The sequence below is a fragment of the Xyrauchen texanus genome, chromosome 2 (genome assembly GCF_025860055.1).
Source record: "Xyrauchen texanus isolate HMW12.3.18 chromosome 2, RBS_HiC_50CHRs, whole genome shotgun sequence".
In the NCBI taxonomy this organism is placed as follows: domain Eukaryota; kingdom Metazoa; phylum Chordata; class Actinopteri; order Cypriniformes; family Catostomidae; genus Xyrauchen; species Xyrauchen texanus.
This window is the reverse complement of record NC_068277.1, coordinates 33,259,992-33,285,513: the sequence shown is the minus strand read 5'-3', so window position 1 is coordinate 33,285,513 and position 25,522 is coordinate 33,259,992. Positions and strand designations below refer to the sequence as shown.

Sequence of the window (25,522 nt, the reverse complement as noted above, 5' to 3'; positions counted from 1 at the left end):
GGAATATTCCTCTAATTAAATGAATGTCATTTTTCAGTTTTTTATGGCATTTGAAATAAAATGCATTCAAACACAAAGAGTTTAAAATCTGAGGACGGCGCAAAAGACGGCTGCAACAGTACAGCGCTTAACAAAAAGAAACTACAATTCCCATAAACCCAATCCGAAACGCACTAACCGCTAGTGTGCGCGCGCTTCTGTTGAGTGCCGACTCGCCTGACGTCACCGCTGGAACTGCCCTGTCACGCGCTGTTAGTAAAAGTTGGGAAAGGAGCTCGAGACGGTGAGCAGCAGCGGACGACCTAGATCAACGGCCGCGCTGACGTAGTGCGCTCGCTCACCTCCCCTTCACAGTGAAAAGTTCTGCCGCTGCGACTCGGCTCAAACTCAGTAGCAGGAGCTGTTTGGATTATTCTGAGGGAGGAGTTTCATACAATAATATAATCCGCTTGGAATTAGAGGGAAACTATAGCACGGAGGAAAAGTTGAAAAGTTTTGACTTCACTATTAGTCAATGTAGTGAGTTTATTAAAGAGTCGGCGTACATAGACGGGTAATCCCGAGCTGTCAAACCCGATGACTACTGCAAACTGCCCCGGGAATGAAGAGCTGGATTTCAGACTGATCTTCGGGGAGGACGGACAGCAGCCGCAGCTAGGCCCCGCAGGTCAGTGCCTATACTTTGGGATACTCACTCACAATGCATCGGTGTAGATAAACTCATGAATCATGCATTTAAAAAGTGATGATGACGATAACAAATGCAGCAGCGCCGCGCTGTGAAAGTGGCAGAGCTCGCCAGCGTTTTTCTTTACACTAGCAGCTGCTGTGTTTTTAATGGAAATGAGAAGCAGTAAGTTTAGGCGATGTGCCGGTAAGATTATCAACCGGGGAACTAAAGTAACCTCGTGAGCAGCTGCTGAATTAGTGTGAAAATGAAACACCATGTATTTTACAATGCAGCTGAATCTGTCAGCTGCTGCACAGAGTGAAATACTATAAAAGTTTCTGTTATCACTTACCCACGCTTTCAACTAGATCACATGGAAAATGGTTCAACCCATAAGTTTCCATTAAAACTTAACGAGACCTTGCAAACGGTTTTATTTCTCCAATTTAATTTTATTTACACTGGTACATTTTGTCACAGCAGGTAATTTACATTTACTAAAAATGTAGGAATAAACAAATGCCCCATTTGTCCCATTTTGAATTATGTTGATTCTTCTGGGTAGCCATAATATGGTTTGTATTGTTGACAGTAATATATCAAATGTGAAATCCAAAATATAAACATACCTGTTGAGTGTAGCTCAACGGATGATAATTAATTATTACTATTAATTAATTAATAGTTTATTGTTGATGTGGTGATCCCTCAGGTCAAAAAAGTTTCCAAAAGTGTTCTTACTTATTACATGTAAACAACACAATACAAACATAAACAAAAAAAATTGTTTTTGTAGTTACAGCTTTAAACTACAAAAATGTCACATTTTGAAAATGTTCTTTAAATGATTCTTATGATGCAGTTATGTTTTCAAACAGAGGTTTAAATTAATTGTGATAAAATAATTAGAAAGGCTAGGCTGCATGTTAAATGTCTTGAGTAAATTCTATTGCTAGTTCGCTGTATACAGAAATTTAAATGACACTTATATTTGAATTAATTGATAAGCACTTTTCTTTCTGTTTCAGTGCTCAGTCTGCATTTTAACCTTGTTTATGTATTTGTAGTGTATATTTCCTCTGTTTGTGTCCACCCGGCATGGCCATCAGCATGGCCTGTGTTTGTGTGTGTGTAATTGCCTTATGAAAAAACGTGTATGTGAAGTAGCAACCATATCAGTATCTGTCAGTGTGCTCGAGTGTGTCGTGAAGGAAAGAGATTTGGGTATAGTGACAGCAGAATGCATGTGTGTGGGTGGACCTTGGTGTGTTTTTGTTTAAGGTTTGCATGATTTTCTAAAGTATTGCATGAACACAAATTGCATTTGTTGATTGCATGCATTCCCTAAACAAAGAAGGGCAGGGCATGCTGGGCAATATTTAAATAAAGTTTTTTTATTTTTTTTATTTGTTTTGTAAAATGTTGCTCTATCAGGGTCTATGCTATAATGCTATTATGACAAGTGGCTTTGCTACTTTATGTGCTGAGGAAATCAATGTAACAATCACTGTTGTGCATTGTCATTTTGGATCAACTGTTTTTGAAGAACTAAATAGAGTTGCACCTTATAAAAGGAGTCTTTTCCTAAATTTAAGAGAAGAAAAAATAAATACATTTTGAGTCAGAAGTTGGGATGATGTATTTAGACAAAATGTTAGAAATAAAAGAACCGCTATGTTTTTCAGCCTGTTGCACGGTGTACCGCGCTACCGCGCCGGTAGCACGCAGCTGCCACTCCGGATCCACAATGGTGCTATTTTTGTTAAAAAAGCCCGACTTTTGCAACACATGGACATCGGAGCAACCGGTGTTCGTGTCTACCATCGCCAGACACTACTGAAATATAAGACTCATGCAAAAACCAAGCTGCATGATGACCTGCAGGAGGCGCTACGCGTACTCGGCTTGCTGCGAGACCAGGCCTCCAGAGGACGTCGTAAGCGGTGTGCGAGAAAGCGGAAGCGCGGAAAGAGGGCGGGGGTCCATGCTAGGCTAAAAACAAACCCTAGCCGGCCGGCTCTCCCGTCTATCCTGCTCTCAAATGTTTGCTCCTGGACAATAAACTGGACTATATCCGACTCCAGCAGGCTACACAGCATGAGTTTAGAGACTGCTGCGTCTTTGTTTTCACGGAGGCGTGGCTCAGCGACAGAGTTCGGATGCCGTCATTCAGCTAGACGGGCTCGCCTCGTTTAGTGCCGACAGAAATACAGCTCTCTGCGGTAAGACTCGCGGTGGTGGCTTGTGTGTTTACATCAACACGGAATGGTGCAAGAACTCTATGCTAGTCTCTAGTTACTGTTCATCACTGTTGGAGCTTGTGACTGTTAGATGCAGACCTTTTTATCTACCACGGAATTCACCACTGTTTGTATAACCGAGTTTACATTCCCCCAGCGTAACGCTAAGGAAGCTCTGTGAACTGTATGGGGCTATGAGCGAACTGCAGAACGCTCACCCCGACGGACTGTTTATTGTCGCTGGAGATTTCAACCATGCAAATCTCAAGACAGTGCTCCCTAAATTCCATCAGTATGTGGACTTTGCAACGAGAGGCGAACGTGCTTGATCTTGTTTACACAAACATCCCAGGCGCGTGCAGGTGGAGCCCCGCCCCACCTCGACTACTCAGACCACATCTCTGTTATGTTAATTCCAGCATACAGACCGCTCGATCAGGCGCACAAAACCGCTTCAGAAGCAGGTGAAAACCTGGCCAGCAGGAGCCATCTCTGCTCTTCAGGACTGTTTTGAGTGTACTGACTGGCACATGTTCAGGAGGCTGCAACATATGGCGATTCTACCAACTTGGAGGAATACACAGCATCAGTGACCAGCTACATCAGCAAGTGCATTGATGATGTCACTTTCTCCAAGACCATCACTACACGCTCCAACCAGAAGCCGTGGATGACTGCGGAGGTGCGCACGCTGCTGAGGTCCCGAGACTCCGCCTTCAGAGCAGGCGATAAGGCAGCCCTAAGAACAGCTAGGGCCAAACTGTCACGGGCAATCAGAGAGGCAAAGCGCGTACACGCCCAGAGAATCCACAGTCACTTCCAGGACAGCAGTGACACGTGGCACATGTGGCAGGGCATCCAGGCCATCACCAACTACAGGACAACATCAGTTGCCTGTGACAAAGATGCCTCCCTTCCAGATGCGCTGAACGACTTTTATGCTCGGTTTGAAGTGCAGAACGACGTGATGGCGAGGAAGTCCACCCCTCCTCCCAACGACCAGGTGCTCTGTCATACCACGGCAGATGTGAGGAAACCCACGGAAGGCTGCTGGACCAGACAACATTCCTGGCAGAGTGCTCAGAGGATGTGCAGACCAGCTAGCAGATGTTCTTACCGACATCTTCAACATCTCTCTGAGCAGCGCCGTTGTTCCAACGTGCTTCAAGGCCACCACCATCATCCCCATGCCAAAGAAGTCTTCAGTGTCCTGCCTCAACGACTACCGTCCCGTCGCACTTACACCCATCATCATGAAGTGCTTCGAGAGGCTCGCCATGAGGCAGATTAAGACCCAACTGCCCCCTCACTAGACCCACTGCAGTTTGCGTGATCGTTCAAACCGTTCAGCGGATCGATGCCATCACCACAACCCTCCATCTGGCCCTCACCCACCTAGACAATAAGGACTCATACGTTCGAATGCTGTTCATAGATTTCAGCTCAGCATTCAACACAATCATTCCCCAGCACCTGATTGGAAAGCTGAACCTGCTGGGCCTGGACACCTCCCTCTGCAACTGGATCCTGGACTTCCTGACTGGGAGACCTCAGTCAGTCCGGATCGGGAACAGCATCTCCACCACCACCACCACACTGAGCACTGGGGCCCCCCAGGGCTGTGTGCTCAGTCCACTGCTGTTCACTCTGTTGACTCACGACTGTGCAGCAATGCACAGCTCGAATCACATTATCAAGTTCGCTGATGACACGACCATGGTGGGTCTCATCAGCAAGAACGACGAGTCAGCATACAGAGAGGAGGTGCAGAGGCTGACGAACTGGTGTAGAGCCAACAACCTGTCCCTGAATGTCGACAAAACAAAAGAGATGGTTGTTGACTTTAGGAGAGCACAAGGTGAACACACTCCGCTGAACATCGACGGCTCCTCTGTGGAGATCGTCAAAAGCACCAAATTCCTTGGTGTTCACTTGGCAGAGAACCTCACCTGGTCCCTCAACACCAGTTCTATCACCAAGAAAGCCCAGCAGCGTCTCTACTTTCTTCGAAGGCTGAGGAAAGCACATCTCCCAACCCCCATCCTCACTACATTCTATAGAGGGACTATTGAGAGCATCCTGAGCAGCTGCATCACTGCCTGGTTTGGGACTTGCACCGTTTCGGACCGCAAAGCCCTGCAGAGGATAGTGAGGACAGCTGAGAAGATCATTGGGGTCTCTCTTCCCTCCATCAAAGACATTTACAAAAAACACTGTATCCGCAAAGCAACCAGCATTGTGGACGACCCCACACACCCCTCACACAAACTCTTTACCCTCCTCCCGTCTGGCAAGAGGTACCGAAGCATTCGGGCCCTCACGGCCAGACTGTGTAACAGCTTCTTCCCCCAAGCCATCAGACTCCTCAATACTCAGAGACTGGTTTGACACACACACACACGTGTCCTGAGTTGCACTTTAATTACTGTCACTTTATAACTGTCTGCTACCTCAATAACTGCTATGTGCATAGAACATTATCTCATAGTATGTTATGTTTACATTTTTAGAAACTGTCATCTTTTTGCACTGAGTACTGGTCGGCGCTGCACTGTCTATTGTCCTGTTCATTGTCAGAAATTTGTTGTACTGTCCTGTACTTTTTGCACATGTTTGCACGTGCACTTTATATAGGTATATATAGGTTTTTTTATATAGGTATTTTATTTCGCTGTGTTGTCTCATGTGGTCCTGTGTTGGTCCTTTGTTGTTTTTATGTAGCACCATGGTCCTGGAGGAACGTTGTCTCGTTTTGCTGTGTACTGTACTAACTGTATATGGTTGAAACGACAATAAAAACCACTTGACCACTTGACCACTTGACTTGTAATTTGGCCCACATGTTGAGTTTTAGTGCATGCACTCATTCACACGTGTCAAGGGAGAATTCTGATGTGGCCTTGAAAGTGTGGAATTTTTAAACTGAATTTCAGCCACCATACTGAATAGAATTGTTAATATGGTCATTTTCTATCTTTCTGCCTTGTGAATATGACAGGAGTTTGTCAAATTGCATTATTTTTAAGTTGTTTAACTGGTTTTTATCCTAAGTGATGTGTCGTTCACACTGGTCAAGGAGTCGTCATGATTGTAAAAGGGCATGGACTGTTGTTACTGTACACATCAGTGCTGTCTGTGCCTTTGGCTGTTGTTAAGAGTTGCAAAAAAGATGAATGATCAGTTTTTGTCTTCTGTTTGCTAATATATGGTTTTATGTACACAAGACCTTGAATTTAGTTCAGGACTCTCTTTGTAAGATGTCAAATTTCATCAGATTCCTGTTTCAACACCTTTAATCTTGCTGCCTGAGTAATTTATTTCAGGGCACCAAAAAGCACTAATAGTTATGAGATTATTGTTCTAAATTTCAAAACTCCTCAACATGGCAAAACATGATGACAAGATGTACATGTTTGTTTTTACATCCACATGCTTTTAGTGAGAGCACATGGAGCCAAGGTTGCAACCAGTAACTTTCATATATGTTTTGGCATGCTATTGCGTTTTTTATTTGGCCATTTTATTTTTGTTTATCAGTACAGACTTGCCTTTTCATAATTCCAAATGTTTGAACATTGTGCTGAGTCAGTTTTGATGGAAGTATCCTCAAGTTATTGTGTTCAGGAGTGTACAGAAATAGAGGTTCATTAATTCATGTTCTTGTATGGCATCAACAATAACCTTCATTAGGGCTGTCATGATTATGAAATTTGGCTAATGTTTAATTGTCAAACAAATAATTGCAATTATGATGATTAATAATCTGTTTTAGGGCTTTCACGATTATGAAATTTAATTGTCATGCATTTTGTCATGCGTGTGCTTCATAAAGATTTAGAAGTAATTTATTCATATTGAACTTTTACATGATTTCCTTTAAGGCTTTAAAAACTTATGAATGACATTAAATAATATTTGAAAATATAAAAATATCTGTCTCTCTTTTTGGTCAACTTTAATCTTGGTCCATTTAGCATTTTTGGGTTGTTGGAACTAGGGCTGCAACTAACGATTATTTTGATAATCGATTAATCTAACAATTATCAGCATGATTATTTGCCAGTTATTGCAAAGATTAATCATAAGCTCTTAACCGATTATTTAGCTTGTGGCCCGACATAAAATGTTGGATTAAGTGTGCTTACTAACAATAAAGAGGACAAAATAATCTTTAAAAAATGCCTCTAAATGACATTCACTGAATTAACAGGAAAAAACTTTTGCAGAAGCAACATTTATTATTTAGGCTTGCTTTAAGAGAATGTATCTTAAATATAAGTGTATTTTGTATACAAGTGTATTTTTTCACTTGGTTATACTTCTGAAAGTGCAATAAAAAGACAAAATATACTTGTATTCAAGATCTAATAGCAAGTCTAAATATCTTAAATGCTGCTTCTCAGGTGAATGCATCTTTTTTTAAAGGATTTTTAGATATTTTAAAATATTTGTATTTTTAATATTTTATTAAATACAACATTCTCAGAAATTGTTTTCTTCTGTAGTATAGCTGCTAAAGAAAATGTACATTGTTTTAAAGGAGTTTTATATATTATTTTTTGAAAACAAGCCAAAACAAAATAAAATCAAAAACATTTTGCTGCAGTGTATAATGGGGTAAAGACTCACCTCTCTCACCTTTCTGTTCACTTCAATCCAAAATCCACAAAAACATAAATTCTCTCGTATTAATAAAGCTACTTATTGCCAATTTTCTTCCCGATAAGAAACACTCAATGACACATTTATTATGATTCAATTAGTCACGAGTCATCATGTTATAATCTAGCTGCATTAAGTGTGCGCACTAGAGGGATGAGCGTCCCGTGACAGAGTGTGCATCCGCCGGGTGCAGTTTCAATCTCTCCTCCTTAGATCGGGACATTCACACAACTCATAGAATAGGCGCTGACTGCACACAGAAATGCCGGCTCCACTTATTCCACAACGAGAGTGCTTCTGAATGTACTTATTTTTTTATTTTTGTTTGTATAATTCCCTCATACTTTGCGATCTACATCAGCTGAAGCTGTTTGGAAAGTTTAGAGTGCATCTGGACTGTGATCTGTGTAATTCCTCCTCTCATCAGTCAGGTGTGAACTGTGGTGCTGTTCTCACGATTCATCATTAGAGTTTAATGTGATCTCATGTTACGTTAAATTATATCAAATGACTATTCGACAATGAACATTTGTCGACAAATTTTTATTGTTGTCAATAAAGTTGACTAATCGTTTCAGCCCTAGTTATAACCCAGCCAACCTGAAAAGCTATTATATTATAGCGTAGTGCTGTTCTTGTGCATCATCATTAGAGTTTAATGTGATCTCATGTTATGTTAAATGATATCAAATGACTATTCAACTATGAACATTTTTGTCGGCAATTTTTTATTGTTGATAACGTTGACTAATTGTTTCAGCCCTAGTTGGAACCCAGCCAACCTGAAAAGCTATTATATTATATTAAATTATATTATAGTGTAGTGCTGTTCTCACGCATCATCATTAGAGTTTAATGTGATCTCATGTTACGTTAAATGACATCAAATGACTATTCAACAACAAACATTTTTGTCGACAATTTTTTATTGTCGACATCGTCGATAACATTGACTAATCGTTTCAGCCCTTATTGGAACCCAGCCAACCTGAATAGCTATTATATTATAGTGTAGGGCTGTGTCAATACAATCAAATATCGATATGCCATGATACTTTTTCTCATGATGTTGTATCGATCTATATGTTGTGTATGTCATGTCAGGATGAAAAAAACGAGTGCATGTGCCACATAAATAACGTTACCTAGAAAGTTACCTGTGTGTGTGTGTGTGTGTGTGTGTGTGTGTGTGTGTGTGTGTGTGTGTGTGTGTGTGGACTTGCGTGCGCCTTGTAGTTAAAATAATTATGGCGTTGAATGAGGACACTGACAGGGAGAGAGAGAACAACAGACTTAAAAAGAAGCGAAGGTTCCTCAGAAGTTCCTCACTAAGAATCAGGAGCAATGGCCATGCCTCAAAACTGCCAAATCATGCATTTTGCACATTGTGCAATTACTATTTTGACGTCCAAGGAGCTTCAGGTACTAATGTGGCTAAACCTCTAGTTACAAAGTCCTACATTCCTAGATACATTTTTAATTGAATAGGCTACATATTTTTCCATTTGGCCTATAATATGGGTGCCTATATTAGTTGATTCAATTATTTAATTATTAAATCAAATGGAAATCCTGAACAGAAACTTGGGTTTTATTAATAATTGACAGTGTTTACAGTGTTTTATTTTTTACATTACAAAACAAGTTTCTGTAAATACTTTAAAATGCAATTATGGTTATCAGTTGTATAAGCACACATATCATACAATGAAATATTAATCATGAAAATAAATTTATACTGGAGTTCTTCTCAAGAATATATGGTGAATAACTTGATGATATGTTGGTGAGTAGGGAAATGACCGTGTGCAAAGCGAAGTTGTGCAAAAGCATGTGAACTTAGTGTTACACTATTGTGGTACTCAAAATATTTTCCCATGGTTGGCAGGTCTGAAATGATTTGGTCAAGAATACAATCAAATAAAATATTTCAAATCAGCAGGAAAACAATGGTATTGTTTGCTTCTTTAGCTCAGATCATGCAAAAAAAAAGCAATTTTTCAGGCTGGTCCAGTGAAATTACATACGTATCCCAAGTTAAATGTTTGTATTTAAAAGGTGATTGGCTCTTTTACTTGTAAGTTGGGACTTCCTTTTCTACGCCGACCATATTGGGTGCTTGGCCTTGGTCTAAATGGTCTCTGAAAGTGATACATTCAAAGAGTTTTTACAATGATGCAAAAAAATAGGCTAACAAATTCTGACCAATATCCATCCAACACATCTATGAATCACAGTTTTCTGTCATAGCAAATCTTATTTCATGTAACAGAACTCAAACCATCTAAGTCAGGTCTGTTCACTGTTTGGTAAATCTTTGGTTTGGAGATTTTAAAGCATCAGAATACAAAGCAGCTGATTAATGAATGTAACAGACTTCCAGAACTTTCTAATTCCACTTATCTTAATATCTTTTTCAGTTTCTCTCTGTCTTTCTCTCCCTCTCTCTTCCTGCCTCTTCATCTTTTTCTTCAATAGTGTACTCAAAAACGTTAATTGGATGGTGTTTTTCATAACAAACCTTTGCGCATGTCTTCTTACAGTCTTGTGTCTCTGAAAAATCAGGTCAGCAGAGTTCATTACAACCAGTGTTGAGGTACTTTTATATATCGGTAGGCAAATGATGATGATAAAGCAGGGTGTGCAGTGTTTAGTGTCTGTGCTAGCTCACATCTGCTCAGCTGGCTGGCTAGCTGGCTAGCTGGCTGTCTCAGTCGTGGGAAAGACTGAAATTACATCGCTCTCAGGGTGAGTTATTTTGAGCCACAGCAAGAATGGCAGAGGGCAGACTGCAGCTTCGCTAGCCTGTCAGAGGCTAGCAGGAGGAGGCTAGTGGAAGACTCACCCCACAGCCAGCAAGTGCCACTGGACGAATCGTCCCACTATTCAGCCCTGCACCACTTTGCACTGTGTGTCTCGAGCAGCAGAGAAGTGCTAATATGCTGTGCACAACGTCCCCAGGTGAGGCCACAGACTCAGGTGTAGCAGGCGTAGCTGCATGTAGGTCAGTGGATGGGTGTTGGGTAGTAGCTCTGCCAGCCATGCTGCCGCTAGTATTAGGGGACATAACCATGAAAGCTCTCGCAATATTACAATCATTCCAAATATTAAATATTGAGAAATGTCAGTTTGTACAATCAAGAGGAGACTTGTTAGTAGTGCTTGCTAAGGCAAACATCACTGTTATTATTCTTTACACCAGGTGTTTGTTCTTAACCCCTAACCAGAAGTATTAAACTAAGGCACTTAACGTCTCGTCCCGTACCATTTGTTCTGCGGACATGAATATTAGCTCAATTAAGTGACTTGTTGAGGAGAGGTTTTCCATTAATTTTCTAAGAGATCAGACTTTCTCCTGGTGGGCAATTCAATCAGCAGAATAAATTTCCTGACATTGAAGGTGGGAACCAAGCCATATTTTGGGAATAAAATTTCATAGATACATGGTCTTCATCTTAACAAGCACATAGCAATGCCCAGGCAGCAATGCACAACATGCAAACTTTGTGGTGGCAAGTTTTTTTAAATATAATTTTTGACTGTTTTCATGGAACTTTCAATAGCTTGAACATCTTCCGCTCAAACACAAGAGGTTATTTGTGTCAATGAAGTCCTCCACTAAGCAGGGAATATACTGGAAGGCATTTTGAGCCAATGATATATTCGGTTTTCCAGAGGTTTGAAGCAGGTTGACAGTGCTGACTCATTCTTGCCTCTGTAGTACCATGTTAACGAAACATAAAGGTGTGAATGAGCTGCTTACGATCCACCATAGAGGCACCATGAGGAGATAATGACCATGTTTAAATCAACTTAGGAAGACACCAGGGTTTTTGCAGAAAGCTGCATTCTGAAACGTCATGTAAGAGAGAACCCCGATTTCCTTACACTAGGGCTGGGTGATATGGCAAAAAATATTATCGAAATATTATTTTTCATATTATTCGATATCGATATTTATCACGATATTCAATCACATTTGCACATTGCAAATTTTTTTGAATTTCCAAAAAAATACGAGAAAACAAAATCCTAAACATTCTAAATAGTCTTAACAAAACTGCATTGGGGGCCCAGACACAGCAAATGCAGTGGTGTCTGAGGGATCGTCTTTGAAAATATTACAGTATTTTTTAGAGTTTATCAATTGAGTGCAGTTGGGTATGAATGTTATAAGATAATCTGTTCATTTTGAATCATAATGAATATATATATATATATATATATATATATATATATATATATATATATATATATATATATATATATATATATATATATAATATTTTTATTTTTTAACATTATTTTCATATTTCTTTACATACAGATAACCAAGTATGGGGACATAGAAGCCCTTGTGACTGAGGAATGATATATACTGTATGGGGGTTCAGGGGTATCTCCAGAGAGCAAATTTTGAAAATGTAAAAGTCTGAATGTACCATTTTTCTATTTGTAGTTTTATAAAATATACCCTTTTACACACACCAATGTAAAATATTGATGGTCCCTCACATTCGCGTATTTGCATTTGTACATTGAGGGAATCCCAGAGTTTTATGTAAGAGGGAAACCCTACTACTGCAGCGCAATTCCACTGTAGGTCGCTATGGAAAGCTAAGGAAACAAACGCAGGAACAACTCTGGAATATCAGGAAATAAACCAAAGCAACAGAGTATAAAATAGTGAAGTCTTCCTCGGATACCATGTTTGTTATTTACGCAAGTGTCGTGATGAAGTTAGGTTGCTGTGAAGAAAGCTGCTTACTGACCGAGCCCAGTGTTTCTCAAAATCCTTTGGGAAACACTGTGAGCCGCATGTATACAGGAGTATGCCGCTTATACAGTGCATGTAAACGGAAACGCTATTTTTTTCACAATAACCCGCTTTCTCGCAAAAAGCCGATTTCATGTGTAAACTTAGTCAGTGTATAGCTTTAGAAAATTGTTGACCTTTGACATTAACATATACATAGAAGTAGAGCTGGGCAATAAAGCAATATCGATATTTATTGGAAGAAATACATTTTTGATAGCGATGCTAAACCTTTGAGTAATTTTCAATATTCAGCATATGTTCTACATCTAGATGTCGGATCAGCTATGTGTTGATAAAGATGCAAGCTGATTGGCAAAGGTATACACACAACTAGCTAACTGAATCTTCATCATGAGATAAGCTCGTTAGGAAGTATATCGCCTGTTAGTAGGCAGCCCTGCTGTCATTGAAAATGGTTGAGGCCAGATGAGTCTTGGTAGCCGCTAGCTAGCTGTTCGGCTAATATGACATTGTTGTGTGCCAAACAAGACAGCACTTACAATGTAATACAGCTATTGACTGAACAACAACTCCGACATCCAGTGTTGGGTGTAATGTGTTACAAAGTAACTAATCTGATTACATTTTGTGGTAACACAGTAATGTAACATGTTACTTTAAAAAATGAAGTAATCTGATTACAGTTACAGACATAAATAACATTAAGTTACTTGGATTAGACATTTATTGCTAAAACAATAATATTAATTTAGTCGAATGCATTTTAAAATGTATCATGTTCCTGTGTTATGTTCCAACTAATGAGCATGCACTCAAACAAACCACCATGGCATTGAGGACACTATCGAGGCAACGGTAGATGAGTTAGCTGTGTTACTATGGAGGCAGCAGAATGTAGTTGTTTATTTAAATTGAAAATGAAAGTAAAGCGTTTCAAGTTTTCATGCGCTGACAATCAATCTCAGTGAACTCTGTGTCAGCGTGCTTCCATCCCTGTCTGAGGCATGCAAGGCTGGGCCGCCGACAAATCCTCCTTATATATCCGCGCTCTACCGCATCCTCGTGCACCTCCCTTCTGTATCTCTCTCTGCAGCTGCCAGATGTCAAAAAAAGATGTCACAAGGCAAATGGCTTTTTACGTTCTTTATGTACTGTACACAATAAAACACAAACATAATGCTATAGCGTTATGGATGTGCAACTGATAAAGGATATGCAATTCATCCAAGCACAAGCAGGGAGGTAGAAATAATCAACTCTCTGTAAAGTTTCACACAAATGAACACACAAAAACAGACATGCATGCACACAGACATGCATGATGCAACACATAAGCAAACCTGTATATGCACACCAAAAAGAAACAACAAGCTTTCAAATACACAATGATTTTACTATCAAAGCTGTCTGCAAATGGGTTTTCAGAAATGTTTTCAGTTCATTAGTATTCTTTTCCTGTCTCTCACCAACACAAACACAGGGAAACAAGCTTACTGTACACATACATGCCACACATTAGTCATTAGTAATCAAATTAAATTTTTTACAAAAGTAATTAGTAATCAGTAGTGGGATTACTTTTTATTTAGCGTACCCAACACTGCCGACATCAACACCATAGCTGTTTTATTTAGTAAAAAAAAAAAAATATGATCCAAAGCACTGTTCAAACACAAAATGTTTCTTCTTGCGATATTTATTTGAGTTGGCAATCCAGTTTTTGGTGCATTACCGCCACCTACTGTGCTGGACTGTGGATCGTCACAAGAAAGTATGGTGTAGTCAAACGTCAGCTGAAGATGATGAAATTAGTGAAATGTCTTTGAAAAGAGGTCTCCCACACACACACCTTATTAAGGATTAAATCCTAAATGTAAAATCCGTTAAAAGTAGATTACCCTTTGGAGTTTACTTGCAACCAAACAAGTTGTTTAATTTATTCTTGAGGTCTACCAAACATATGGAGTGGAGTTCAGCCCCCATTAATGGTATGAAATGTACATTGTTAGAAATATCGATATCAAAAGATATGAAAAAAATATTGTGATAATTTTTTTGGCCATATCACCCAGTCCTGCAGAGAAGTGTCATAAGCTAGCAGCACTAACCGATTTTTTTTTTTAGTTAATGACCCTACTAACTCTCTTTGCAGCCTCTGGGAATAACTAAGAATTTGTAATTTGTCGGTTGCAGTTGGTGAGTTGACCATTACATTCTATTTTGCTCTTCTAACACAATGGCAGATATTGCAAATGCTATAGCAAGACACCAATTACAACTTCACACTTAATTGTTTTTCGGTTCTTTAATATTAGGGTCATTAATAAATCGCAATGATATCTGATCTTGTGGTTTACCTGCTGTTCTTAATTTGGTGAGCTTTATGGTGATTCAGTTTCAAAATGAGGTGTTGCAGTACATGACAGTGAGCCAGCATTATTCAAGGAACTTGGTAGTAAGAGGGTAACTTGTGCGCTGTGTTCTAAAATATGTCTCAATTAATCATGTATCACATTGTGTATTAATATAGTATTGATTCTTTATTAATTGATATGTCAAAATGTCTTTGTCAGCATTGATGCCTTTTTACATCCCTATTGCAAACAATACAGTACACTAAATAAGTTATCATCTGTGAACACCGTTGTTTTCTGATGAATACACAGTGGTGGCGTTGTAATGTGCTATTCTTTAGAAACCATGAGATTAGATATCATTCCATTTTAGCGATGAAGTTAAAGCTGAAGTATTTAACTTTTTTGGTGTTAAAATACTTATCCCAGCTTAATATGCAGAGACGGCTATAAGTAAGCCATTCATAGGTTAATTTTCTCAAAAAATTTATAACGCTGTGTCTCTGTGGCACTATGAAAATTCCAATGTTTGATTTAAGCAACCCTTCTCATGAGACAGAACAACATTGACTCCACCAAAGGCATGAGTTTGAGGGTGGGACTATATGTTTGATTGTACAATGGAAGACTGGGGGTGTATTAAGAAAGCTGTTTTGGGGCCTGAGTAGCTCAGCAAGTAAAGACGCTGACTGCCGCACCTGGAGTCGCAAATTCGAGTCCAGGGCATGCTGAGTGACTCCAGTCAGGCTTTCTAAGCAACCCATTGGCCCGGCTGCTAGGGTGGGTAGAGTCACGTTGGATTAACCTCCTCGTGGTCTCTATAATGTGGTTCTCGCTCTTAGTGGAATGCGTTGTGAGTTGTGCGTGGATGCCGCAGAGAATGGCGTGAGCCTCCACACTTGTTAGGTCTCTACAGTAACGTGCTCAACAAGCCACGTTATAAGATGCACGGATTGACTCTCTCAGATGCGGAGGCAACTGAGATTCGTCATCCACAACCTGGATTGAGGTGAGTCATCACCCCATCACGAGGACTTATTGCACTTTGGGAATTGGGCATGCCAAATTGGGGAGGGAAATAAAAGCTGTTTTGAAACCATATTTATTTATACAGAGTGTGCAGAAATTACACACTTCATCGATAAACGATTAAGTGGAAATTTTTTAAAATTGTATCTGTCTGTTTCGACTGACATCACGTGTTTCAAATTGATTTCTTGGGTTTTGTTTGGTACAGTTTAGCTGTTAGCTTAGCTCCAGTCATTTAAGGTTCACATGTGCTCAGATGTACCATATATGCAATGAGTTGACTCATCGGGCCACAGAGAAGGTGTGTTTTCTGGTGGGCTTGTTTCCCGGGGTGAGGCACGTGTAGATATGTGTGGTATTTGTCTACATTAAAATTAGTGTAACTTAAACCAGCAACATTCACAGGACGCTACAGCACAGGGAAAGTTTCTGAACACTCAGAAACTTCTGAAGACTGGAGCATGTTGTATCAGACAGGTGCTAGTTCATTTTAGCTACAGTGTTGCACTATTTTCCAGTCTGTTTTATATATTTTTTTCATCAGCCAAGTCACTCACCAGATATAAGGGGAGAACCGTCTCAGTGAGAATGGATGATCTTATGTATGATGCCCTAAGCAAACAATCAGTTATGTAGCAAGGAAACAGCATTAGCTCTCATTTTATTAATGAGAGCTAATTTAATCCTTTGGAAAGACCGGTTCAAACAAAAGGTGGGAGCTGTGATTTACTTTAGCATTTAGCTTTCAAAAATCCTTAGCTGTCAGAAAAAGAAAAAAGTTTATTGTACATGCAGCATGTATTAAATCCTTTTGAAAAAATTAATCGACCTGTATTATATAAGTAGACCTGTCTTGATTATTAAATAACCATCTGATCGTGGTTATTTGATCTAAAAACAGTTATCTCAAATAACTGCGATTATTGGGCATTCTAATTTCAATCACATTTTAATGCCCAAATAAGGCAATTTTAAGGTAATATATTGTATAAATGCCAACAGAAAAAGTTGACTTTTGCATAATATAATAAAATATTCTATAAATATTGTAATATATATATTTTACATCACATGTTTTTTTATAAAGAAATATATATTTTTATAAGAGTTCAAAAAAACAACAGTGTAAATGTAAAGTTGACCAAAAAGAGAGACATATTTTAAGCATTTAGAAATATTTTGATGTTTCATTTCATTCATAAATGAATAAAGCCTTTAAAGGAAACCATATATCTTTTATTTTATTTATTTCAAGTTCAAATATCAAAAATGACTTCTTAAGGTGTATGAAGCACACATGCAGAAAAAAGCACACCTTTTGGCAGTTAATTGAGCAAGCCCTTAAAGAGACAATAAATCGTCATAGCACTAAAACAGATAATTAATTTGGCTGGTTTGAGTTTTTCTGTAACTGCTGATCTTCTGGGATTTTCACACGCAACTGTCTCTAGAATTTACTCCGAATGGCGCAGAAAACAAAAAACATCCAGTGAGCGGCAGTTCTGTGGATGGAAACGCCTTGTTGATGAGAGAGGTCAACGGAGAATGGCCAGTCAAGTTTGAACTGACAATGTCTATGGTAACTCAGATAACCGCTCTGTACAATTGTGGTGAGAAGAATATCATCTCAGAATGCTATTTGCCGGTGTAAAGGGGGACTTACACAATATTATGCAGGTGGTTTTAATGTTGTGGCTGATCGGTGTATATAAGCAAAATAAAAACTTGCTCAAGGGTCTTACATTTTTTTTATTGTGTGTGCAATGATTTGTAATAATTTAAAATTGTAATCGTTTCAAATTGTAAAAAACTTGAATGGGATTTGATCTTAGACGATCTTTCAGTCTTCCTTCCCTCACACTTGTTTATTGCCTCGTACCTAAGGTCCTCTCTTTCTCCTCTGAGGCAGTGCCTCACTTTCTTCCTCTGTTTTGGTCCCTAAGATACCATTACACAATTTACTAATTGGGCTGTTGTGTAATTAAATGGGTGTCTGACAGCTGGATGGATGTGCATGTCTTGGTTGTGGTGTAATTGCAGACGAGGCCCTGAGACTTTTGCCAGCTAAGATGATGAGTATAATTTGAATAACCATAGCAATGAAACTCTTTTTGCTCTGATAGTATTGCACGGACGGGTTGTTAAAATCCACTTTGTAAACGCACTTTGCCTTGAGAAATGATCTTTTCTACCATAACAAAGCGAAAGAGATAGACTAACTAATCAAATAGTGAACAAACTAACTTTCTAATGAGCCAGCTTGAAAATATTCAGGTGTGTATGTGTTTGGACAAATAATGATACATATGCCATGATTCGGTGTCTGTCAACTCACCACAGTGACATTCTGCTGATTTCTTTTTGCTTAGTTAGTTACTTTGATGTCAGTTTGGTGAAATCAGCTTCAGAACTATGAGCAGGCAGCAGTAATTTTGGTTTATGATTCATAAGAAAAGACAGCATTTATTTAAGTTTATGGGAATTGTAAGGAGTTCTGTAATGTAAAATGCAGTGGGCCAGGCATCAGATCTAAAACTTATTCTATTGCTTTGGCAATTTTAAGCAGTGATTGACAAGGTTGGGACTAAATGAACCTGAGGCGTTTCCTATGCCGGCTGAGCTTTTTTTATCCTGTAATGTTATCACGGTGTGAGATGGTTTAATTAGGGAGCTTTATTTAGAAAGAAAACATACGTTCATGTTGGCTTAGGCTGCCATCACCTAGCACAGTGGACATCTGCAGCTTGTTGATGTAACTGGCTGCAAAACTGGGGGCACAGCAGTGGCTCGCCTGGACAGGTAAAAGGGTCCAAAAAGTTGAGGAATGGTGAGTGCTGTCTGTGGGTGCAAGAACAAAAAAGATAGGGTTGCCGGGGATTAATTACTTTTGTTAAAGATATGACTTTTCCATATGTGCAAATTAGGGCTGGGCGATATGAGATATATATCGTTGTGATGACATAAAGTGTCAATCTATATAGATTTTGCCATCTTGTGTAAATGCCCTCTCATGTATCTGCACATTAGGGATGCTCCGGTCAGGATTTTTACAGATCACTGATCTTTTTGTCACCTGATCAGCCGATACTGTTCCTGATACCAATCATTTCAAGGATCTCTGACATAGTGTGCAGAAAGCTAACATATAACCAGTTGTCACTATTAATTGAATTTCCCTCTTCCCAGTAATATCACTTTGCCTAGTTTTTGCTGACAATGATTTATTTTTTAATAAGACTTTAAAACAAGTATAGGCTAACAAAATATTGTCTATATTAAGATTATTAAGAAAAATGTAAGCTTAGTGTCAAAATGAAAACACTGATAACCCATAGGTGCAATTAAACTAAATGTGACATTTTTGGTTATTGATTATTATTATTATTATTATTATTCCTTATTTTAATTCTATTTTGTTTTTGCATTAAATGTAACACATTGTATTATGGTATCTTAATATTGTATATTTGCCCTGTCGCATGTGAAATGCCACATTAAGAGTACAGTACACAATCTTTTCATATTTGCCATAACTCTCTGCATCTGCTGAATCAGGTTTTCTTTCTAACAACACAATGCCAGTATTCCCCACATTCCATGATGCCATGACAATGCTCCTCAATCCTTCAAAGTGTATGCGACTGGCCAAATTACTGATCACCGATCAAGTCGCAGGACGTGGCTAATCTATTAGAGCATCTCAAATGCCCATATGTAAATATATGCTTGTGCACGGCGTGAGCGTTTCTATCAGTGGGCAGGGTTTCACGGGAGACTGAGGGGGGAATTAATTGTGCCTAGTAGGGCTGGGTATAGATACAGATTTACAGCTCTCAGTTCGATTACAATTTTGATTCATAAGTGTATATTTCATTTATAATGTCCCCTTTGCTTGCATATGAAAGGAATTCTCTTTCATATGCAAATCAATGTATTCAATCAATAAATATGATAATATATAGATTTTGTTTTGTTACATGTTTATTGTTCAATTACATAATTTGTAAAATGTACCGTATGGCAGCACAATTATGACAAAATAATAATTGTCGATTATTGCCCTCGATATTGTAATCGCGATTTATTAATGTTGATTCAAATATTAAATTACCATGACCTCACAAAGTATGCAATCGTGCGGTTCTTCAGAGTAGCAGATTTTAATGGAGGATACAAGTTTCCCTCCAGTTTTTTTAAGCATCTTTTAAGCATTAATTATTGTAATGATGTTTGTTAATGTTAGGCCTAATAAAAGTATTTTAAAGGGATATATCTATAGTATTGAAGAAACATATGTAGGATTTTCTAAACTATTGACAACCAGTTTTTAATTGATTCAATATGACTGTGTGAAATGTAATGTTTAACACCCCTCTAAAGACTGAGAAAGGGGACGTTAAAACAAAAACAATGATATGCAATATGCATCTTTACTGATTAAACTATTGGTCCACGTACAGTAAATAATATGAAATATTCAATATTCAAACTTATTAACAGCCAATTTAAATTGACCAGTTTACTAACTTTGTTCAGTAAGCGCTGTGATGGCGAGACTGCCCATTCCTCCTGTTAGATCTTCAATGGTGATCTTGTTCATGTAAGGTCATCATTAAATCATATTTAGCATCAGTGGTTGCACATATTGGAAATTAAAAATGGCTAATCGAGCCATTTGCGATCGGGAGTGTGCGATACGTGAACAATTTAAATCTACCAATAGCAGCTGCTGGGCAAATGGGCCTTATTAGAACAGACATGATAATAATGACAGTGATTCATGAAACATGCTATTTATGTCATATTCTTTATGTTGGCTACACCTCATTTTCATTTATTTGTAATGACTCATTTGGTAGGCTAATGTTATTGTTGTTCTTTCTGTCAAACTCACAAACGCAGCAAACCGATTTAAGCACTTAAATGTTACATTACTTGCTTAAATGCAGCAACTGTTGGCCTAATGTGTGTTAAGTAGGCCACTAATAAAAAATATTCATTTGTAAAGTGCTTTAAACATTCAGATAATTATAGGCAAATGTGGCAGAAAATAAACGGCAAATGAACAAGATTTATTTTTCAGTAGGTATTTTTTAGAATCAGCTTTTACGGTAGTTTTTTGATTATCATAGCTTTACGATAATCTTAAACAACATCACTTGTTTTTTTTTTTACAATGGTGTAAAGACTGTTTCCCAAACCAGCACGAAGATCGCTCTTTATAAAGTAGATGAATGTGCAGAAACTTTAGCCAATATGTCAAAAAGTTTGTCTGCTCCAATTTAAAAAAATTCTGAAATACTTAAGTAACCTTGTAGAGGCGCTGAAAGTAATTAACTGTTACTTAATTCAAATAAAGAAATAACGATGGCCTTGGGTCAACTTAATAGATATTTATGGAAGTGTGCAAGAAATGCTTGTAATGTGAAAGCATGCAATGTCAAACATAAGGGGCTCTCATGTAGCCTAAAGTTTTCATCCGGTTAGAGTTTTAGGCACTGTATTATGTGTTATGCAAATTTAGATGTTTTTGTCCCCCCCCAAACCATTTAACCATTAAAATGAATAGCCCAAAAGATCTGACTCTGTCTCCATTTGTATATTCTATAGATCAACCGCTTAAGAATAATAAAATAATCCTGAAGCTCTTTACATTAAATAGAGCGTGCTGTAGTTAAAATTGTCACTGTGAGTGTGAGGGAAATGACCCCAGATTCCCAGCTGCCCTCTTTCAACTCAATCTCATTGACTGAAAGCATCCAGCATCAACTAATGAGACACACACACTGTTTTTCTCTTTGTTTTCAATAGAGAGTGCAGTTGTGGGCCACAGAGATTGAGGTGCTACAGGTTTGGGCTGTATTGTGTGGCTTGCGTTAGAGACTCAGTGTTTAGAAGTGACAGCTTGTTCAGTTAATAGAAATCTCTTATTTTCATATAATAACTTTGCTACTTGCATTACTATTTTTAGCATTTATTTAAGTCTTCATTGTTCAATTTTTAAAGTTACTATTTTTTATGCCATTTGTTGCAAAAGGAGAACGAGGGAGATAGTTATGTTTGAGCTGTAAGAGAAACCTGCTGTTCTACAAAGGGAACTCCAGATTAGGTTACACCCGGCTGTACACACAAGCACACAGGTCAGGAAATTGTGCAAGCAATTCAGCAGTTGACCCTCTTTTAGGAAGGTATGTGCACATCTTAGAGCCAAGAGTTCACACAGGCTTCTTGTATAGTGGATAAAATGAGGAATTGCATGTTGGAGTTCATGATGTGTTTGTACTTTAACATATTCTTAAAGTTACTAAATGATTTTCGCACAGCATCAGCAAAGCAAATTATTTGTCAGAGAGGATGGGGAAAGCGAAACATCATGTTCCAGTAGGTAAATGATGTGATGTAAGACATGAAAATTGGTCCAAAATGGAAAATCTAGGAAACCAGGAAGCTCTCAATTTAAGCTTGTGTAAAATCGTTGGGACAATATATCAGTGATATTTTTTCAGATGTACTTAATATTCAATAAATTGATATTGATACCTTAAACACAATAGCCACTGTGCCATCAATATATTGGTGTGTTTAAGTGTGTCTATAGGGCCCTATGCAAGCAATATTATTTTCCCCCAAATTCCATTTTATACCACTATGTTTGTGTTTTGTGTTATTTATTTAGTCTGAATTCAGTGTTTTAAAGTTAATTACATTTTAACATCAGAAGGTTGTCTAATCAAATTAATTCTTAAAACGTAAATAAAATAAAAACATAATTATACTTTTCAACATACAATTTCATAATTTTTTATCAAATTAAGTGCTTCTGTACAGATCCTCACAGCACAATCCAAAACACAACATTGGAGTTATTTTTATCTATTTATTATCCATAATACAGTGCTGCACAACAGAGCTTGACAGTATTAATGTACTGATAAAAACTTTTATTCCAAATAACTGCCCTCTTGCTTTTGAAATATTGCTTAAATATAATGCTATTATTATTATTATTATTTTTAATTGAATATTACCATTCAGAAGCAATATACAATATCGGTTGCAATTTCTTCAATTTCATGCATCTAGTTGGCAATTTATATGGGATTAAATAAGCATAATATGCTTATTTAACTGCAAAATGCTGTGATTTAATTATGCATATAAATTGTCTGGACATTCTGTTTGCTTTACAGTGAATAAGTGCTCTGCTCTCTGTTATCTACTACACACACAGAGCAGGCGTGATGCGGTGTTCATAGTGTATGAGCAGCCGGCTTCACACTATCTCTTTGAAGCGTGCATCACATACAGACTGTATATTTATTTAATAATTAGATAAATCTCACAGTAAGACATATATACATTTGTGTAATTGTGCATTCATACATTTGTTTTTTCACAGAAATGTCCAGTTCTGTGACATTCAGCATTTTATAGTTAATTCCGTTTTCATAACTGGATTCCATGATTATTTAGTTGTTTTTCATATGGCCCTCTGTCCGTATGCATTCGTCAATGACTCAATGACACACATTCCCTCTCAACTGTTATGACGTGTTGTCTCCTCACTGTCTTAACCAAGAGACAAGAGTAGATTTGAGCTTCGTCAGTGCTTGACCCTATAGCTAAATTCTCAGTGTGATGTCATAAACCACCCCTCCAACACACATACACGCACAGTCACACACAGTTGGTCTCACGTGTATTAATAGTGTCACGGACTGGGCAACGTATTGAGTGCTTCTCAGCACACAGCAGCGATTTCCCACTATTATTAGCTTAGAAACTGCAAAGCCTCTTAGGGCTCTTTATTTAACCAGATAGCCAGTCTGATGCTGAGCTGAAAAGCATCTGATGTAAACAGGCAGACACTGGGACTCCTATTCATACTTCATAAGATCAGTTTTATTTTGCTCATAGATTATAACAAGTATTTTGACACATGATTAGTGGATTCACTTTAGAGGTAGCTTAAGTCCTATCTGGACGGGATTAGTTTCATGGACATATGTCAGACAAGTGGTTATTACTGCAGACATCTGTAATATTTACCGTCAATTTGCATGGTATAAGCGATGGGCATAAGATATATGAGATGGGTGTGTCTATAGCATTTACACACTGCTGTAAAGCAACTTACCTTAATGTAAACTGAAATGTATAAAGAAATTGTATACTGAGCTGATTAAGTATGCAGGAAATATTAACATGAGCATATAATGTTTGTGTGATTATTAAAAGAAATTCATTAGAATATCTGGCTAAATTCAAGAGAACTGGTGACAATACAGGCGTTAATCTCTTGAATTAAAATATGTACAATCCCGTCACATTATGCTCCGTATGTATTATGGTCCAAAACACAGTTTCCCACACTCACTCTGCTCAAATCATAATCTAAAATGGCTAGTTTCTTTTACATGGGTAAATAAACACTCGGCAGCATAAAAAGCTTGAGAAAAACATGCATCGGTCTAAACGTAACAGCCAGTGTTATCTGAAGTTGTGAAGCGAGTTTTAAATTTTTTGCCATCTTCTCTTGACCAACATCCACTTTGGGCACTCGGAGAACGTACAAAACAGTGATATTCAGGCTCAAGGGCTGGAAAGTGCAGATTTACTGACTTTTTTACTATCTTGTCAATTCACACAGGATTAATATTACCAGGGGTTATTTTTACAGGGTGTTTTATAGTAGGCAAAGCACCCTGTCATTTTCACCAGCACGGAAATGCACAGTCCGTAAAAGGTCCGTAAAAATTACTGACATGAACGATTCACATGGGATTAAAATGACTGAGAAGCTCTGGTAATTACGTCATAACACCACATTCCCATATAAAACTAATCCCATCCGAATAGGGCTTTAGATATGGATGAAACATTTCTGTCAACCTCCCCTGCACAAAATACTGCTGGTTGATCTCTAAAGTCTTGGTTGGTTAAGCTAGTTAAGAAGCCTGGAGGGGACTCCAGCACACCAGCATCTAATGCTGGGGACCAGCTCCCAAAACACAACATGCTGGTCTTTTCAACAGGTTCAGCCAAATAGAGTGAACTGCCACACTGTTGAAGCAGTGCTCTGGAGCTTGCTGCAGTTACTAAACAGTAAAGCAGTCTTATAACCCATGATACTACAGTTTTACTCTTTTCTTTGGAGCAGATGGTCCTTGACTGATCAGGGTTTACAAGAGACTCAACTTATTCTGTGCTTTTGATGGCAAAACAGAAAGAGGCATGCACACAACACTTGCGCACATTGGAAAAACCAATAAGAATGTCGGTAAAGGTATTCACATGCAGAGTGAAATCAGGTTAATGGAAAAAAAACTCAATGTGATGATCGGTTTATTTTATTTTTTTCGGCGGGGACGAGCGGCATTTGGGCAGAGCGAGGCCAGGAAGATAAGTGTTTAATGAGTTCCACCTGTATGCCACACTGGTCTCTTTCTTTTCTGTTCAGGAAGTTGCTTCAATAGTTGGGGTTCCCTTTACCTAAAACTCCAGGATTACCTCAATGTAGGAGCGCATGTATGCAAACGTGAGGGGCCATCAATATTTTACAGTGGTGTTTTTAAATGGGTATAATTAATAGTGGATGTGCTTTTTGCACTTTACTTCAAGAAATGTTTTGACTAGTTGTTGGGTTCCATCCCATGACGTTTTTTTATTCAGTCTGTTCTACGCACATGCACTCTTCAAAAACCTGTTAGAACTCTGCTTATGTGTTTACATGGCCACATAAGCAGCTTTATCTCGGGAGAATCCTAGGTATGTTAAACCACTTTCT

General features: G+C 38.3%; 1 protein-coding gene across 1 annotated transcript in view; it reads left to right on the top strand.

Annotated features, from left to right (window-relative positions):
- The first annotated feature begins 294 nt into the window (after positions 1-294).
- Positions 295-25,522, top strand: part of nfatc3a (nuclear factor of activated T cells 3a) — a 106,583-nt gene continuing 81,355 nt past the window's right edge. The window contains exon 1 of the mRNA XM_052154834.1: positions 295-667. Coding sequence (XP_052010794.1) covers positions 577-667 — 91 coding nt within the window. The 5' untranslated portion in view covers positions 295-576. The remainder of the gene's footprint in view (positions 668-25,522) is intronic.